The following is a 19,431-nucleotide window of genomic DNA, read 5'->3' as shown; positions in this document are numbered from 1 at the left end:
CAACCAGCCTTGAACTCAAGGTCAACATCCAAACGTTTGAAGATCCTAGTCAATGTGATCAATGGTGGCTACCCTGTAAGGACAGCACACAAGTTGACCCTCAGAATCAGCTGCTGAAATTCTAATTTGTGCAATTTAGCACGATAATGGACCAGAACCAGAAATGCTTGGATTAGTACCACGTGTAAGGTTGATGTGGTATAACAAATGAACAATGAAATGACATGTAGACCTTGTTAATTAAAAATGGGACGGACGGGGGGCTCTCGAAAATGTGGGTGATCTTCTATTTGGAAATTGGAATAGGAGAAAGGCACTTTCTGCCGTGTTGACCGACACTGATCAGTTGATCGATCTCGACCGGATACCTAATACATCGGCCTCTCCTTATTGGCAGGGAAGACCTTTTCTTCCAGCCGCCGATGGGCTGTTCAGAGCCTCATGATGAACAAAAGACTTGAAAACATATAAAATGAGACAGTTATGCAAGGTATCCAATTAGATGAAACTAGTACTAATTTTAATTTAAATTAATTGAAGACAAATCAAACCTAATTTCTAGCTGAGTTTTCCATGACATGATTATGATAGTTGAAAATTAAGGTTGCTCACCTGTACCACAACTGGATATATATAGTGCATATAATAAATCTCCATTAGCATTTTTTATATTCTTCAACTCCAATTCAACGCATATATAGAAGATGGATCATAGAACACTAGGAAATATATATTGCGTTCTCACATTGCTTCCTATTCTTTAAAGGAAATAACACCTCAATCTCTCATCTACCATTCAATACGTAGTGATTGACTCTGAATTTGTTCCTGGTCTTCTTCCTTTTTGCGTTCAAATTAAGGAACTCCTTTGTCTTGCTGTTTAAGACTTCTGAATGCTCATGCATGTCAGCAGCTGCCATATTCATTTGTGATTGCTTAACAGAGATTGATACTTGAATTGAGAGATCATGGCGCAAACTGTGCTGCTGTATGGAGTACTTCATGCAACGATTTTCGAAGTCGATAAGTTGAAGGCTGGAAATTGCTGCACCTTCTTATGCAAGGTACATATATTATACAGTGTTATGTTCTTTCTGTACTTCTCTTTTTGGTTCAGTTCCTATTATTGAATTTTGAGGTAAACATGACCAAACTGAGAAAAATGGACTAATTTTTCACACTTTCAATCTACATTCCTAGGCTTCAAGTGACAATTTTCTGTTTCCCGTATTTATTTTCTAGCTAATTAATGTCCTTCAAATACTGTGCGGCTGATAGAACATTAGAACTTATCTAATCTATTTTCCATGCTTCATTACTTGGCTGTCCTTAGTCCTGCTTGGTGGCTAGTACAGCATTCATGAATCATGATATATCAAACTTTAGTCCTTAATTCTAATAAGGCCAATTATATTAATTAACAAGTTAAGTTGCCAAGTACAAGTCCAACTCGAGTAATGAATGTGATAATTTTGAATCACTGTAGCTGATTGAAGAGTCAGTTGGATTGGGGAAAGGTTGCAGACCCTATGCAACCATTGATTTCGAAAATGCAAGAGTTGGAAGAACTAGACTGCTGGAAGAAACAACCACAAATCCACAGTGGAATGAATCCTTTCACATTTACTGTGCTCATATGGCTTCTAATATCGTTTTCTCCATCAAAGAATACAATCTAATTGGGGCCAATGTCATCGGAAGAGCTTATTTGCCTGCTGCTGAACTCCTCCATGGAGAAGAAGTAGACAGATGGCTTAAGATCAGAATGGATCATCACAGTGGACCTTTACATGGAGGTTCCAAAATCCATGTGAAACTGAGGTTTCATCCTGTAACTAAAAACTGTAATTGGTCTTATGGAATCAAAAGTCCTAAATATCCAGGAGTACCCTACACATTTTTCCCACAAAGAAATGGCTGCAGGGTTACCCTTTACCAAGATGCTCATGTTCCAGACAATTTCATCCCCAACATCCCTTTAGCTGGAGGCAAGTGTTACGAACCTCATCGGTGTTGGGAAGATATTTTTCATGCAATCTATGATGCAAAGCACTTGATATACATTGCTGGCTGGTCTGTATATACTAAAATCACATTAGTAAGGGACACGATGAGGCCAAAGATAGTAGACGGAGACTTGACTCTGGGAGAGCTTCTTAAGAAGAAAGCAAAGGAAGGAGTGAAGGTCTTAATGCTTGTATGGGATGACAGAACTTCAGTGAAGGTACTAAAGAAAGTTGGACTGATGGCTACTCATGATGAAGATACCGAAAGTTACTTCCATGACAGCGGAGTTCACTGCGTGTTGTGTCCCAGAAACCCTGACAATGGGCAAAGCATTGTTCAAGATATAGAGGTTGGAACAATGTTCACTCATCATCAAAAGATTGTGGTAGTGGACAGTGAATTGCCGAATGGAGCATTAGAAAAGAGGAGGATTGTGAGCTTCATTGGCGGCATTGATCTTTGTGATGGAAGATATGACACTCAGTTTCATCCCCTTTTCAGGACTTTAGGCACAATCCACCATGATGATCTCCATCAACCCAATTTTAATGGTGCCTCAATCGCAAAAGGTGGACCAAGGGAGCCTTGGCATGACATACATTGTAGGCTAGAAGGGCCTATTGCTTGGGATGTTTTATTCAACTTTGAGCAGAGGTGGAGAAAGCAAGGTGTGATAGACTTACTTTTTCAACTCAGAGATTTTGATCAGACCTTTATACCACCATCTCCGGTTATGTATCCCGAAGACCATGACACATGGAATGTTCAGTTGTTCCGATCCATTGATGGAGGAGCTGCATTCGGATTTCCCAACTCTCCTGAAGATGCTACCAGGGCTGGTCTAGTCAGTGGCAGAGATCATGTGATTGACAGAAGCATTCAGGATGCATATATCAATGCAATTCGTCGAGCAAAGAGTTTTATCTACATCGAAAATCAGTACTTTCTTGGAAGCTCTTTTGGCTGGCAGTCAGATCATAAAGACCTCAAAGTTGAGGAGGTTGGCGCTTTGCATCTTATTCCAAAAGAACTGTCACTAAAGATTGTTAGTAAGATTGAAGCTGGAGAAAGATTTACTGTCTACATTGTCATGCCTATGTGGCCAGAGGGTGTTCCAGAAAGCCAATCTGTTCAGGCAATATTGCATTGGCAGAAGTTGACAATGGAGATGATGTATAGGGACATAACAGAAGCTCTAAAGACCAAGGGGCTTGATGCAAACCCTAAGGAGTATTTGACATTCTTTTGCCTTGGAAATCGTGAGAAGAAGCGAAGCGGAGAATATGAACCTCATGAGAAACCACAGCATGATACAGATTACAGTAGAGCTCAACAATCTAGGCGGTTCATGATCTACGTACATGCCAAGTGTATGATAGGTAAACCAACTTGTGACATTCCTCTCATTTAGAGCTGTAATGTTAATAAACTTCCAAAATTTTGCTACTACACATTAACATATACTAACTAAAGCTTCGAAATGTCTGCATTTTGCAGTTGATGATGAATACATAATCATTGGATCCGCCAACATAAATCAGAGATCAATGGACGGCGCCAGGGATACTGAGATTGCCATGGGAGCTTACCAACCATATCACCTATCTACCAATGTACCTGCCCGGGGCCAAATCCATGGCCTCAGAATGGCATTGTGGTATGAACATTTGGGGTTGCTCAATAACACCTTTCTTGAGCCGGAGAATGTGGAATGTGTGAGAATGGTGAACCAGATTGCCGAAAAGCATTGGGAACTCTATTTAAGTGAGACCTTAGAGGGTGACTTGCCAGGACATTTGCTACCCTATCCCGTAAAAATTACTGAAAATGGAGAGGTCACTGAGTTACCTGGGGTTGAATTTTTTCCAGACACCAAGGCTAAAGTTCATGGAACCAGATCTGACTTAATTCCTTCAATCATCACTACTTAAAAGCCTACATTACCCTTTCTGATTCCTAGAGTTATGATGTCCTTTCTTCCTCCCTTGAACTTGATTTCTCTGTACTTCTTTCCCAATTTTTTTCCTCTGTAAATGAATTCAGTGAATAATACACATATGTTTGTTTTTTTGACTGTGTAGTTTAACTTTCTTCTAAAACTTCCACCTGTTTTTCCAGTTGACCAGGAAATAGTGTTCAACATCATTGATAAGAAACTTCAGACGCCGTTATTGGGATTTGATGAGACAAATTGCAAAGAACCTTTCACATCTCTCAAAAGTCCTATTGGGAATTACATGTCAACACTGAGATTATCAATCAATAGCTGTTTCAATTATTTGGATTTGATATTTTCTTTTGGAACCGTTGGCGTTAAAACTTTAAGGTAGTCGCCATTGTTAGACTTCTAAGTTCCAACTTGCCTAATCAGTATTCAACTGTTCAGACTTATCTGCACTAATTAGTTATTACACCTCTAACAAACATTGCTTTCAGAAGAAGTGATGATGTGCAAGACTAACTTGCTCTCATATTCTTCCCAAATATACTATTTATCTTCTCATTTCTGCCTTTTCTGTCAAAATGTCCAAGTTAGATATCACCTAGTTCCTTATCTTACTCAACCGTCTTTTATATATAATATTTTCAACCAGCTATATGTTCTTCTAATCTGTTCTAGAATTCAGCCAACATCAAACCACAATCTAAGGCCATACTGCCCCCTATTGGCTATTCAGAACCTAACAAAGGCCACAAGTGAAATTGTGACCGAGGAATGAGGTAGGTCTGAGTAGAATATGATGAACTACATGTGCAGATTGCAAAAGAAAAATATATCTGATTTTGAAGCTCTATAAGCCTCTAATCCATTGGTCCCCTAGTCATTTTCCTATCTAACTGGATATAACCCTCAAAAACTCCTATCTTTTTGGCATGGAACGGCCTGACATGTCATTCATGACGGAGGCTGCGTATATTCAAAGAAAAACCCAACAATAATTTATCACAATTTGTACCATTCTCTTATTAACGTCTTCTGGGTAAAATTCATATCACGCATTTCCCACAAAACAGAGGGATATTTGAATCCTATGTATATAATGCAAACTGAAGTATAGTTCAGGGTATGCGACAAAGCGAGCTCGAGAACTCATAACATACAATTAGTAGTGTACAAATTCCTAATAACGTGATCAATTATTATTATGAGACGGATTTTAAATGAGAATTATCTCCATTAAACTATTCGGGTGTCCAGCACGCAGTCTAGCTCCGTCATAAAGATTCAAGACCGTGAAAAAGAATGGCAAAAAAGTAACAGTGAGCTGAGCTAACAGCTAAGAGCTCAGTTAGTCATTCTCTTCCTCGGTCCTCCCCAAACAAGAAAGCAATGACCTCAGCAAGAACCCTTTTCTTTGCCGTGCGGTACACAACAGAGAGAGGGACAGAGTTGGCTGAAGTAATGAAAACACACACATTCAAAATTATTCAATTCCTTGCACACCTCATTCACCTCACATGGTGACCCACGCTTTTAACTTTTACCAGATCAAATTGAAAAAGGCCATGACCAATGCTTGATCAAAGCTTTGGTAATAAAATAAACCCCATTTGGGTCATAATATTCAATATGATATTTCTTCATTCACATGTAGTCGTGTAGTAGTTGTAGTTCCCACTGCCACCACCATAACTATTTATCCACCTTCATTCTAGTCCCTCATTCATGTAAAGACTGCCTTTCTTTTCTTTTCTCATTTCTTATTTTCAACTGGGTTCCTCACCTTCTTCTTCAAAATTCTAATTCTTGAATTCCAAACTTTGAAAAAGAAGACTATGTCTTCCATGTTGGGCTCACAAGGCGTGGTCTTGGCGACGGCCATGGCTGTCTCCGGCACTGTCCTCCTCCTCGCTTTTCGCCTTCAGAAACCGGCAGATCACCACCAAATTTCTCAGTCCACTCCCAAAATTCTACGATCTTGTATCTCTTCTGGTATGCATAACCATATATAACACTTCTGTCTTCCCTACTCTGTTTCATAATTAGCATTAGTTAAATACGTATGTATGGTTTCTGATTCTTTTTCTTGTTGGGTTTTGCAGAGAAGACGAGGAAGAACAAGAAGAAGAGAGTTCACTTTGCAAAGGATGTGGTGGATCCAATTGGGGATGGAGAAGAGTTCAGAAGGCAGATCATTGCTTCTTCTTCTTCTTCTTCTTCTTCTTCATCATCAGCATCAGCATCACTAAACTTTAAAAAGACTAGTGGAGGTGCTCAGAAATATAAAGGAATGCCAGCAAACCGAGTGGCTCTCTATAATGGGATACTTAGAGATCGTGTGGTTCATCATCGATTGGCCTACTCGCACTGATCGATCGTCATTCTCCCATCGATCTATGTATATTTTGGGGTTTGATTAGTTGTGTATAATTAAAGATTAGACCTTTCGTTAATTAAAGATTAGGCCTTTCGTTAAAGTTTGTATATTATTTTTCTTTTCTGAGGTTACAAGGAATATTCGGAATTGTAAGGAATGATGGGCCATAGGTTTTGGTAGTTCTTGGCTTCTTGCCGTTTTTATGTTTGTTGTAACATGATGGGATTGGGTGCAGGATATGGTTCCTCAATTTTTGTTCATATTTCAGCTCCAAATCTTGTTGGAATGTAATCATGTATAGGTAGGCAGCTGAATCCTTTGGGTTTAGTTTTAGGGTTGAAAAAAATGTATGAAATCAATTTAAGAGTAAATGGTGAATTACCTTTAATCTTTCGAGTGATCACCTATCATACGAAACTATAGTTTATGAGCATTTCGACCATCATGTGTCTATAATTCGGGTTAATTTAATTGGTCTATTCATATTTGCTTAATTATCACTATTGTATTGGATTGAACCACTGTGTAACATATGTAGCCCGGAACAACAAAATAATAGTTGGATTCAAGTGCTATGAAAGAGAAAGGAAAAGCTTGTAGAATGACTTTAGGATGAGAAATGAGAATTAAAGATGGTCTTCTTGAGCCTTGGGGAGCCCTTTACAAATCAGAACTGCTGGAATTTGACTCTGTGTTCAATAATGTGATATGGGTGTGCTTTATCAACTCTATGGTGTTTGTTTGGACAGAAAATTTGCATCACATGCGTATGTATGGAAGCATCCATGCATAGTGTGAACAGAGCCATGTGCTAGGATGCTTCCTCCATCAACCCACCAGATTTTTTAGCCAAGTACATAAATAAATGGACTACAAAGACTTCTACATTTGACCTCATAAAACCTTGGATGGGAAGCAAACCAACTATGAACCAAATATATTTAGAGGGGTGAAATTTGTACGTGCTCTTTTACATTCCACACGTACACCCTTTGCTTTTTTTTAAATATTTTTTATCAATCCACTATATTTCTCTTCCAAAACTACCCTTCTCTCTCTCTCTCTCCCCCTCCCTCCCTCCCGGTTTCCACTTAGGCAACCCACTCTTGGTTCTGGATGCCTCGCTTTCTCTCCCTACTCTCTCCCCCACCATTCTCAGATCAAACTACGTCGTTCAGTCCGCGCTGCCTTAGCTCAGTCCAAGCCGATCAATCTCCGCTTCTGCAGTCTCCGGCGAGAAGCCTTCGAGTTCTCCTCGCTTAGCCAGTCTGACTCGCACCGCGTCTGGCTCTCGACGGCGTCGCGGTCCAAGAAGGTTTCGGCAGCCTTGTCAGGTAATGGAAGCGCTCCGAAGTCGTTTGACTAAGACTTGCTCATCATTAGCACTGGCGTCTGCGGCTACACCGCTGCTCTCCACGCCGTCGAGAAGGTATGATTTCTGACGGTGACACTCGTTTGGATTTTGATGAGAAATTGTGGCTCTGAGCTTGGGATTTAGCTCAATTGTTACTGTAGTAGCTTGGATCTCTGTGATTTTGCTTGAGTAGACTGTATTAGCAAGAAATGGTTAATTTCTATCTGCTTCTGGTTCTGTGAGCTTTGTATTCGATCAAATACACTCAAAGTGTGCATGCAACAATTGCATTAGTTACTAAACATTTGTAATTCATTGTCGCTGAGCGGTCCAAGTTATTTGACCTTCACCATTCGTTTTGATGATGAAAATTCAAGTAGTAAGCTTAAAGTGTGGGTTGCCCAAGTGGAAACCAGGAGGGAGGGAGAGAGAGAGAGAGAGAGAGAGAGAGAGAGAGAGAGAGAGAGAGAGAGAGAATGGTAGTTTTGGAAGAGAAATATAGTGGATTGATAAGAAATATTAAAAATAGGCAAAGGGTGTTTGGAATGTAAAAGGGAGTGTGCAAATTGAGAGAGAGAATGGTAGTTTTGGAAGAGAAATATAGTGGATTGATAAGAAATATTAAAAATAGGCAAAGGGTGTTTGGAATGTAAAAGAGGGTGTGCAAATTTCACCCCCCATTAAATATTAAAACATAGAATTATTGGCCTCACTTGTAGCTTAATTATCAATTGATTCTTAACTAACTCATGAACAAATTAAAAAAAGACTATTGAATAAATCATTTGACCATTTTTGTAGAACCTTTTTTTTTCTTATTGGTTTAATTCAATTTTGTGACAATATTTGACTTGGATTTAAAGATTGATGTTATTGGGATCTGAAAACACTTGATCCAAAACTCCAAACACATGAAAATTTGGTGGATATAGAAAATATTGCAACACTACTATTATATAGTATACGATTTCACATTTTGTTTTTCCTTGTTGCAAGGTTGTTCTTTTTCTCTTTTCTGTACAAAACCTTTTGTAAATGAGAGATGTCAAAAAGGGCCGGGAGAGGAGAGGAGCGAGTAAACAAAGAGAAAACCAGTAGAAGCTTAGCAACATTATCATGGGCAACTGAAAATTTTGTTGGTTACCAACTTTGCATTTTGATTTGGGAACACAAACATTATATATATATATATGGACCTATGTGTCTCGCTGTTTCTGCATTTTCTTGAAAAAGCTCGAGGGCATCAATATTTCCAGAATATTTATGTTGCTTGTGGGGGTACTCGATCATGGTGCGACCCATATGTCCTTTGTTTTCCTCATTATTTTTGCTGCTTTATTCAATATTAACAACTTATAGTTTAATTATTTTCCTATGTCGTGGTGTCCACAATGGCACAAACGGTTGGCTATATGATATATGTGCTAAGATTGATTCCATAGTAATGATAGTATTGGTTTGGGGTTGCTAGCTAGGTCATGATCGACCACTTGATCATATATATGTTTACTCGACATGAAATGATGTCACAAGCCACGAGAGAATTTTACATGAAATGATGTCACAAGCCACGAGAGAAGTTTGGCTATTGGCCTAATGCATGAGCCACTTGAAGGTCTAATTAAAAAGAAAATTAACATGAGGTTGAATATTGAATAATTGCATTAATTTAGATTTATAATTGAAATTAATTTATGTAAATCAAGAAAAGTTGAATGAATTAAGTAGTATTACGTACGTTATTGATTATGTTCTAATTTGATCTGCAATATATATCTATACTATTATTAAGAGAAGAGGTTTTATTAGTTAAACTTGAAATTTTTGACAGATTTAACTCTGAAAAATTAAAATACTCTGAGAATAAATTAAATTATAAGGGTAAATATGACAGTTACAAAGTAGATTTTTATTAAGAAAATTAAAAATAAATTATCTCACAATCCTTACTTTTCTCTCCTACTATTTTCTCTCTGCAATAATTGTTTTTTTTTTCTTAAATAAAAAACTATTACACATGCAGAGCATGTAAGAAGAATGCTAGTATAGATATATACTAGTCTTTATTGACACATGCGATGCATATGTGTGTGTTTTTATACAACATTTGAGTCTCGAAATATCAATTAAATTAATAATATCTTTGAATTAATTGAATTATTAGAGAATATATACTTGAAGAAAGAAGCCTAAGAATTCAATCCATGTAGTTTACAGTACATGCATCATAGCTTCACATGTAGGTGTACAAACAACAAGAAATGAATGGTTAGGTAATATGGTCCCAAATCCATTTTGAGAAAAAGGGTCTAACAAAAACTTGAGAAACTTATATATCAAACTTAATTAGCAAGGAGAAGGGAACAATTTGGGACCAAGTTGGCTGTTTAATATTGACAGAAGAATCAAAATGGAACCTACATACCGTGTAAAATGAGCTCAATGTGATCGGTACGTACGTACAGATCACAAATGTATGGATTATATGTAGTAGCTGGGTCATTGTGAATGAGCTCGCAATAATTCTACTTTTTAATACCTATGCATGTGTGGAAGTGTGAATCATATGCGTTCCAATTCAAGTGAAACAAGTCATGTGAGAATACTTTTATGTCTCCCTCAGCTCCCGTGCATATGTATCATTTTAGTTCAGGGTTTGAACTTTGAAATTTGAAGTGAATGATTAAGAGTTCGATCGACCTGTTTTCTCGATCAATCTCCTATTTAATATTCAACTTAAGAAACTAGATGCAACTTGAAGTTTCTATTTCTTTGAGAGATAGATCAGTGTTCGTTCGATCTTTGAGAGCTTTGGCACTGCAGGGCCGCGCCGGGGTTGTTTAGATGGGAAAACCAAATGAACACGTACCACAAAATCGAAATGGGTCAAAGTCTTCCACTGAGTAGCTAAAATGCAAAGTTAGGTTTTGCGAATCTGAGGAACACGTACATTAATTGGTTTCGAACAAAGAAGAAAGGTGTGAGCTAGCTAGGTGAACCTGCAAGTCAACAATATCTAGTTCCACTACTAATCCTCACCAACAACGACGACAAGTAGTACTAGAACTGTACATGCATAGTTCTGAATTAGGGTTTCGTGAGCAGAGACCAGAGAGCAGCACCAATTATTTAAATGGAGGGCACAATCATGATGATATTATATGTACTAACAGTGGAAGATGACCAAATTATACATTCACAATGGTCCATTCACCGATCAGCAACTCGGTAAAAAAGGAGTAATGACATCTTCAAATCCCATTCTAGATGCTTCTTTGGATTCACTTTCTTCTTGATCTCATCAACTTTATAATGTTTCTCACGAAAGAGAAGCATTTCCTCCATTAATTTAGTCAACAAAAGAGACGATGCTTTTTTGTTTTAACCCTTTCCTTTTTGGGTGTGCACATTAGTGATTAAAAATTTAAATTATAAATCTAAGATCCTATAGGTATTTCATTATCATTTATATTCATTGTACACAGTTTTCAATATATTTGAATGCACTGTTTAAAGACGAGTGAAATCTATAATTTTTATTTTAAAATTCACACTTCATATTTTATTTTTTTAGTAGTTTAAATTTTGTCTTTTTATGAAAATTTTGACCAAATAATGAAAAAGAATGTGTGGATTACAAATTATGGAGTGTGAATTTCATTTCCCTATTTAGAATATCAAGTACCTATTGATGAAGTGGGAGAATATATATTTATAACACTAGTGTTTGTATAAAAACCTAAGGAATTAACTATTTGAATCCTAAAACTAAATTGTAGCATGTCCGTGAGCTATTTAGCCGTAACAAAGGTTTCGATATGGTGTAATAGAGAAGAACACATACTAGCTAGTCATTCGGCCCTCTCTGGTAGTTGCGTCCTTGTGTGTTTGTTATAAAAAAATCATGTTCGCAGGTTTCCTCTTTCAAATTAAACGAAAAATAAATAGTCATTGACTAAAATAGAAATATAATTAAGAAAGTCACACCATAATGTGTCCTCATCTTACCACATCCTTGCCTAACATAATGTATTTTAAAAACTGATGATGAACTAGAAAGTGGAGTAAAGATGCAACTATTCAAACCAAGCAATCAGATGCCAACATGTCTGATTTAATTAGTATAAATGACTTCATCATTGGGGAACATTAGGTGGAGAAAAGGGCTTCTTCCCCCTGCCCAAACATGCAATGAAATCGATCAAACTCATTTCTACCCACCAATAACGTGAGTTTTGCTGAAGATAAGGATCACCAGCAAGCAACCTGTACTACCTTGGCTAAGCTAGTACGTGTTAATAATTAATTAGGCTAATCAACCAAATTGTACTTAATTAGTGGCCATGACGTTGAGGTTTAAGGTTCAATATATGTTTGAGATCCCTAAACATAACTTTTTACAGCAATTATACTGACTAAATCACCATCCTTAGATTCAAACGCATTTGTTTATATATAGCCCAGCAACTTTTATCCTTCCAATGGAAACATCCTAGTTATAATCAATCCTTGTCACTTTAATGTGACATTTCACCAAACTACCAATCGATATAATATTCATACCATTCAGATAATCATATTTCACATTTAGCCTCGTCGGTCGTAACTTTTTTGTCTTCTTTCTTTTTCTGTTCCAAGTACATCGAAGGAGATTAAACTCTTGACTTATCTAATCGTAACACACACTTGGGCTCGGGCTTTAGATCCCAAAGTCTGTTTGAACTCAGTCAATTTTGTAGAGCTTATTTGAGCCCATCAGAGATGCAGATTTGGGCCTCTCTTTTCTGGGCGTCGTTTCTTTCTGATTTAAGCCCAAGTTAGGTCTGCTACAGCCTACAACAGAGACCAACGCATCTACTCCCCTCGCAGTGAAGAAGAAGAAGAAGAAGAAGAACATAGAGGAGTCATTTCTTACACAGCAAAACGCCGCCGTTTTCAATCAGGTACTTCTCCTACATAGAATTATAGAAACTCCGATATTAATATGATTAGTATTCTCTGTTAAGTAATTTGATGAGGCTCAGTTTTCTTTACTAGGGTTTCTTGTATCTGCAAATTCATTGATGACTCGGTAGTCCTATATCCTGTGTATAGGAAATTACCCTTTTCAAATTGATACTAAAGATTCAATTTTTAGACCTGTTTACTTGTTTTGGATGAGTAAAGAATCGATTCTTGATCTAAGAGTTGGCATTTGTTTTGGGTTTTGATTTAGATTTATGAATCTGCTGTAGTTTGTGAGTTTGGGTTCGTGCTAATTAGCAATTAGAACATGAAAGTTGACGCCTTTTAAAGTTATGAACAATCCATTGATGCAATGAAGGAAACTAAATTGGTAATTGGCTGATTGGGGAGCTGGGTTTTCAATTTGGCAGCCATTATTTGTTTCTTGTTAATCATATCGAGTATGATTGGATGCTGAATCCGATGGCTTCTTTGATTTTTACTACAGTAGCCATGAAGGTGCGATCATCGGTGAAGAAGATGTGCGAGTTTTGTAAGACAATTAAACGCCGTGGACGTGTTTATGTGTACTGCACAGCCAATCCTAAGCATAAGCAGAGACAGGGCATGTCTACATTTGCATATCAAGGCACTGATGCTCCCATGTATGTGCTTTTTCACGCTTTCAGTCTGTTTTTTATATATGCTATCTTTACTTTTTACTTTTCTGAGTTCATAAGTTTCAAATGAAAAGTCCCATTCAAGACTTGCATTTTAAGCTCCATCATATTATGTAAGAAATGTTAGGCGAGTCTAGTTCCTAACTCTCTGACTCCGAGTCTTCCATACAGCTGGGAGATGCTTGCCTCTTTTGTAGTTGTCATATATAGTTGTTGGGTTGTTTCGTCAAGTCATTTCTTGGAATTATGTTGACTTAGGTATGCAAGTTTAGCAGACAAAGAAATGATCCATTGTTGGATTCCCCTTCATTGTGGCAGGCCTGTGCAAGGTGCTGTGGCGGGCTTACTTTAGTTTAGGGCTTCACAATGTCTTCATTTTACTATATTCATAGACTTTACAACGGTTGTAAGTCACTAATTTGGCTTGAAGAGAGAAAGCTTTAGAGCCAAGGATCTAGCTAACTGCTTTGTCCTGTTTTAACTTATGATCTGGTTGTTGCCATCTCTTACACTATTGCAACTATCTTGCCTTCTGATGCCTAGTTTTCCATACTCGTGGCTTTATATGAAAGTTTTCTCTTTGAAGTACTTTGTGTTATAAGGTTATAAGCTCAATGATTTCAGCCATACGTGTGAGGACTTCAATACATTAGAAGGTTTGTTAGTAGGAGGTGCTGTAGGGGTTCTATCTTTTCTCCTTGCGGCCCTGTGTCTGGGTTCTCTTTGTCCACATATTCCCATTCCCTCCTCTTAAGTCTAAGTTCGTACATAGAAGTCTGCATGCGTATACACAATCTCATGAATGCTCCCACGCAATTCCTTCTTCTAGTGATTATGTTCATTGAGAGGAAGCCACTCCATTAACAATTTGATAGTTTGGTTTGATAAAAGTCTGCATGCGCATACACAATCTCATGAATGCTCCCACGCAATTCCCTCTTCTAGTGATTGTGTTCATTGAGAGGAAGCCACTCCATTAACAATTTGATAGTTTGGTTTGATAAAACTACTGATTGATATATAGGCATTTCACATGAAAATCTTTTCTTTCAATTTACATCAACTTGCATAAAAAATATGCCAATGTGGAATCCAAGTGCCAGCTGAATATTGGAATCATTTTCAGGTCTGCGGAGACTAGTATCACCAAGCAGGAGAACAACATTGGTCAGAGCTCTCATGTAGGTCTGGCATCTCTGATACCCAGAAAGAATGAGCCGTCAATGCCCTCTCCGACCCTTGGATGGAGGGTAGGCTTGGCATCCCTGCTGTTCAGAAAGTCCAATTAGCTTCTGAACCCTAAACCAAGGAGAAACGCAAATTTGTTCCCAGTTCTTAGACTCTTTTTGTTGGCTGTGCTCACCATTTGTAATCAAAATGCTGTCGGTTCTCTTATTTGTCTTGCTACCATGGAATAATTTGCTTTCCGGCGTGTGCGTGTGTGGACTAGCTGTGTTACACGGCATCGATTATTGGCCGTTGCCAAAGTTTCCCTTCCATATTTTCCGATCATATACGGAGATTCCAAAACCTGATAAGGGATTCTCAATCATGGAGAGGCAATCATATAAGTTCTTATCAGACTCGTCATTTCACAATAACATTATTCTAGCCGGTCACCAATTAATGCCATGTCACCATGGACCTCCTTAGAAATTGCCCGCTCACCTTCTCTAACCACCACAACTGTAGGTAGGAAAATGAAACTCTTCAAAATGCCGCATTTTGAAGTTCTAACTTTTAACTGCTTTATCAGTGAGCTATAGACTGTTGGTTAACCGCTTCGTCGGTGAGCTATAGCCTGTTATTATCTGAAATAACCAACACCAAGGAAGTTGCATGTTTAAATCTCACTGATATTATGGGATGCGTCAGGTGGCCGCCTGGTCGGATGGGGATAAAAAAATGTCGTTTCTACTAAAAAAAATATAACCGCCTCGTTAATTGTGAAACGCCGTCGTTTTGGAGGTGAAAAAACAGAAGAAGCACTTTTCATTCTCACAGTGGTTTAGCTCAGTTGCCCAACGCAGCACACTGATGAAGCAAGTGGTAAAGGACTAAAGAAACCGCAGGTGCTTATTTAATAATCCAAAAGCAGCAGCCAATAGCAAAAAGCGATTCCCCAGAATCGGAGAAACGCACAAATTCTGCAATCAATTCCTATTCCCTGCAAATTGGAAACCCTAAAAGGCAAGTCTTTACAGTTTCATTCTTCTGGAAACCGAATTTGAGCTGTTGGATGATTCCGGCGACTTGATGGTGTCGCTCAACGGTTCCCTATCTGCTTGGATCCATCACTTGCTTGCTTGCATGGGGTAAGTCGCCGTTTTCCGATTCAAATTTGCCTTTTTATTTCGATTATGTTTTTCAGGTTCTTTGGTCGTAGAAGCTTGACTTTCTAAATTTGGGAGCTAATTTCAGATTAAAATGAGAAATTTATTATTGGGTTTAAAGAAATTTTGAGTCTTTTTTTTTTTTTTTTTTGGTAAAAATGGCAAAGCTTGACATGGTTAACATGCAGTAACTTATATATGTTTGGACTTTGGAAGAAGCATTAATAATTGTGTTTGAATGGAGTGTGTTTACTACTTGGCCATTTTGATTGATATATTTTTTTTCTTTTTCAAAATGTGTTGAGAGAGAAGGGAAGCAGGATTAGTTTAGTGGTTTACATATTGAGAATGGTTACTGTGGTATCAATACACTATGGTGCTTTGTTGGTGGAAATTGGGGTACATATGGTTTAACCCAGTTTTTAACAGAGCAGTGGTTGTTTTGGATGTTGCACGAAACCCACACCGATTATTGCTGTCGACGAGCCTTCAAAGGGATTGAAAATTCAAGGGCGGTCGGTGAAGAGACCTGGCATATCGGATGATTTTTGGAGCAGCAGCACGTATGATTTGGACAACAGCGCTATGCAGTCCCAGAGAAGCATCTCATCCATCAGCACCTTACACCAGACCCTCCTCCATGGCAGCGGCGCTGGTAGCACGAGCAGCCAACCTGACTTTGTAAATCAAGGCAAGTTTTGATTGCGTGTTGCTTTGGTATGGCGATGATGGTTAAGTGTGTTTGCTGTGTCACTTAGTCAACTCCATATGTAGTTGTGTTGTGTTAATCTAAACCCAAAGTCCCAGCTTCTTTTTTTTTTTTAATGTACAGTGCCCCGCTGTGTTCTACCCATGTTTTTGTTACTACACTTAACATTCCAAAGTCAGTTTGAAGACAGTTTACATATATATGATATGTATGTAAGTTAGTTGCTAAAGACATTTCTAGTTTCTTACGTTGTTTTGTGGCATATTCAGAGAGTGTATATATACTTCCCTACTTCCGTTGTTTCTAAAATGTTTGTTTTTACTAAAATGGTAACTCAACCTAGATGCTGGACTCAGAGAGGAGCGGTCTGGGTTGAGAGAATCTGAGAACAAATGCATATATAAAGAGTCATTGTTGGGGAAAAATAAAGAGTAAATATTAATCTATCCCATAGACAGCGTAAAATGGGTTCTTCAAACGGAACATGTCACGACCTAATAGCAGGTTCCCCCTTTGATGATTTGATCTGAAATTGTAGACCCAAACATTGCTTTCACATGAAAGTTAACTGGTTATGTAGATTTTAAAATTTTGTGAGGTGTGTTATGATTACATGTTGAGCAAAGTTTTTCTTCTACGTCAGTTTTATATTTTCTTTTCACCCTTTTGATTGATGGTCATGCTAATATATGATCTACTCGTTGTGCTGCTACATTATTGTGCTGGTACCCTACTTCACTCAAGTGGGTAAAGCAGTTATAGTTGTTCTTTTGAACTTTCATATTTGTGAGTGCATAGATTGTTGGTACACAACATGAACACCTCTTTAACTGCAGGTCTTGTTCTCTGGAACCAAACCAGGCTTGAGTGGATTGGAAATGGCAAGCCTAAGGATGAAACTCTAAGAAGTCGGGAAAACAGATTAAGGTAGGTTCCTTGTTTTTCAGTAACTTCATGCTGTAATACCAGTCATCAGTTTGTACATTAGTTTTCCAAAGTGTAATTGCTCCTGTTCCTATCTATTAAACCAAAGTTCTGACCTATAACGGCTATAATCATTTTGAGAGTAGCCTGTTTATGTTTTCTAGATATATTAGTTGTCCTAATGACTTGATGCCTCACTAGTTTCAATGTAGCGACTTGCAAATTCTGATGAATTCTATAAGCTTTTGCAAGTTCATGAAGGGGTGAAAATCCAAAAGTCGGTCTAGCTGATAATATATTGCAATGCCTTGTGTTTTAATTTGTATTCCACAAACTATAACATTGCAGTTGGAATTCAACTTACGAAAGATTGGTTGGACCCAAACAGAGACAGCCTTTTCCCCAGCGCATTCCTCTGTCTGTAAGTCCTCTTTGTGCTTTGGTGGCTCTCTGTTCTGTTAATTTGGCAGTACTTCTTTGTTGAATTGCATTTATCCCAGTTCATTTTGTTAAAAATGCTAATAGTGTTTATATTGGCAGGAAATGATAGAATTTCTAGTGGAAGTATGGGAGCAGGAGGGGCTGTACGATTGATCGAGCATCTAATATGTCAGGAAGATGGTTCGTCTTTGTAAATCTCAGAGGTTGGCGTGGATAGCTGGGGCAAAGAAGGAATTAAAGCTACAAAGATATATCTTTTTAGTTTAATTGTAATATTACACACTAATATTTTCATCTTGTTTTGCCCCCCTTCTGACATTGTATGCACCATGGATCTGTTGAACATGCTCTGTTCCATGCATAGCTGAATCATACAGAAGCGGTTACCTTTGCTTGTGTGAATACCAGAGTTAAAGAGGTTCTACAATATACAATGGTGCTGTTATTGCAAGTTCTGAGGAAGGTTTTTTATTTATTTATTTATTTATCTTCCCCCTTCATCAGTGCCTTTAAGATGATACCAATAGCTAATATAATTCTGGTAACATGGAGCATCAATGCATTAGATTCAAGGGAAAAAAATGTAAACAGTACCTGATTATTGGCCCATTAGTAATTTTAGTATCTGACAAAAAAAAAAATCATTTTGGTAGTTGAAGTTCGGATCCCGACCCAACTTTAGTACCTGAAACACTTTTGGCTGTTACGGCGTTAGCCACCTGGCAAACTTAGAGGGGTATTCTGGTCCATTCAGCTTTCTCGCCAATTCAATCACAATGAATCTATTTCTCGGCGTCAACTGACCAAAGTATATATCACTTTGGTACTTGATATTTGAAGCCCGACACAATACAAGTACCTTGCCTATTGATACAGAGCTTCAAGTACATCAGAAACCTCTACTTCATTGTCTCAACCTACCTCTGTTTTCTCCACCTTAATTACCTCCATTACCAATAAAATTTCTCAGCTCCAGATCCTTGAGCCTCACCAAGAGTCCCTCCTTCTTGCCTTGCTCTCAAATCCGATAGAAACTTGGTATCCGATGAAGTACGAGATCAAGCTGGAGTTCATAATCAACGCAGAAAAATCGGAGGTCTCTCTCCATCTCCGTCTGAGGATTCGATCTCAGTGACAAGTACAAAATCAGAGGAATCTGAGATTGCCTCGGACGAGTGAGCTCTTACAGGAATCGGAGCTTCTTCTTCATTTTCGAGCACCACATCGTTGCAAGGTTTAGCTTCGTGATCTGATAGGACTTTAATTAAACTGAATCTGGAATTCAAATTTGAATTTGAGAGGATGTGTGGAGGCTAATTTGTTTGAGATTTGGTTTAACAAAAAAAGGAAGACTGTGAAATCTTTCAATAGAGGGAAGGAGAGACCCAAAGCCGGTCTTGTAGATGAGGTCGTCGGCATCAATTTGAGGCTGATACAAGGTGGATCAAAGCCTAATGGATCTAATTTCAATTTGACTAGAACTGGGGATGGACAGATGATGGAGCTTGTTGTAGTATTGTTTGGGTAATGTACTGGGTATATCTGAGGAGTGAGGAGACCATTTTGCTTTCTAATCCAAATCAACCATAATTTGTAGAGAGCGAGAAAGGAAGAAGAAGAGAGTGCGTGGAAACTAAAAAAAAACATAACATTAGAGTTGAAATTACTAATATGTCCTTCAAGTTATGTCAGTTGACTAACACCATGACGGAGTTAACGG

At 38.0% G+C, this 19,431-nt stretch overlaps 4 protein-coding genes across 5 annotated transcripts; all 4 read left to right on the top strand.

Moving 5' to 3' along the window:
* Positions 1 to 188: 188 nt before the first annotated feature.
* On the top strand, positions 189 to 4,077 carry LOC112186971 (phospholipase D alpha 1). The gene is made up of 4 exons (XM_024325555.2): positions 189 to 490; positions 944 to 1,064; positions 1,487 to 3,386; positions 3,505 to 4,077. The coding sequence occupies exons 2-4, from the start codon at positions 969 to 971 to the stop codon at positions 3,936 to 3,938; spliced, it is 2,430 nt and encodes an 809-aa protein (XP_024181323.1). The 5' UTR covers positions 189 to 490; positions 944 to 968; the 3' UTR covers positions 3,939 to 4,077.
* A 1,463-nt stretch (positions 4,078 to 5,540) lies between these two features.
* On the top strand, positions 5,541 to 6,720 carry LOC112187670. The gene is made up of 2 exons (XM_024326560.2): positions 5,541 to 5,941; positions 6,052 to 6,720. The coding sequence occupies exons 1-2, from the start codon at positions 5,785 to 5,787 to the stop codon at positions 6,318 to 6,320; spliced, it is 426 nt and encodes a 141-aa protein (XP_024182328.1). The 5' UTR covers positions 5,541 to 5,784; the 3' UTR covers positions 6,321 to 6,720.
* Positions 6,721 to 12,494: 5,774 nt separating this feature from the next.
* LOC112189327 lies at positions 12,495 to 14,856 on the top strand. Of its 2 annotated transcripts, none has more exons than XM_024328631.2 (3): positions 12,495 to 12,623; positions 13,133 to 13,289; positions 14,431 to 14,856. In XM_024328631.2, exons 2-3 carry the CDS (start codon positions 13,138 to 13,140, stop codon positions 14,591 to 14,593), a joined length of 315 nt encoding a protein of 104 aa, XP_024184399.1. In that variant the 5' UTR covers positions 12,495 to 12,623; positions 13,133 to 13,137; the 3' UTR covers positions 14,594 to 14,856. The 2 variants fall into 2 exon arrangements, with proteins under 2 accessions (XP_024184399.1, XP_040371084.1); XM_040515150.1 differs by having other exon boundaries at positions 12,508 to 12,623; positions 13,136 to 13,289.
* Positions 14,857 to 15,239: 383 nt separating this feature from the next.
* Positions 15,240 to 18,190, top strand: LOC112189326. Its single transcript, XM_024328630.2, has 5 exons — positions 15,240 to 15,619; positions 16,072 to 16,328; positions 17,183 to 17,273; positions 17,619 to 17,691; positions 17,811 to 18,190. Exons 1-5 carry the CDS (start codon positions 15,561 to 15,563, stop codon positions 17,862 to 17,864), a joined length of 534 nt encoding a protein of 177 aa, XP_024184398.1. The 5' UTR covers positions 15,240 to 15,560; the 3' UTR covers positions 17,865 to 18,190.
* The last annotated feature ends 1,241 nt before the right edge of the window (positions 18,191 to 19,431 follow it).

The sequence above is a fragment of the Rosa chinensis genome, chromosome 2 (assembly GCF_002994745.2).
Source record: "Rosa chinensis cultivar Old Blush chromosome 2, RchiOBHm-V2, whole genome shotgun sequence".
NCBI lineage: Eukaryota > Viridiplantae > Streptophyta > Magnoliopsida > Rosales > Rosaceae > Rosa > Rosa chinensis.
The sequence above is the reverse complement of the archived record's forward strand: the minus strand, read 5'-3'. Positions and strand labels throughout refer to the sequence as shown.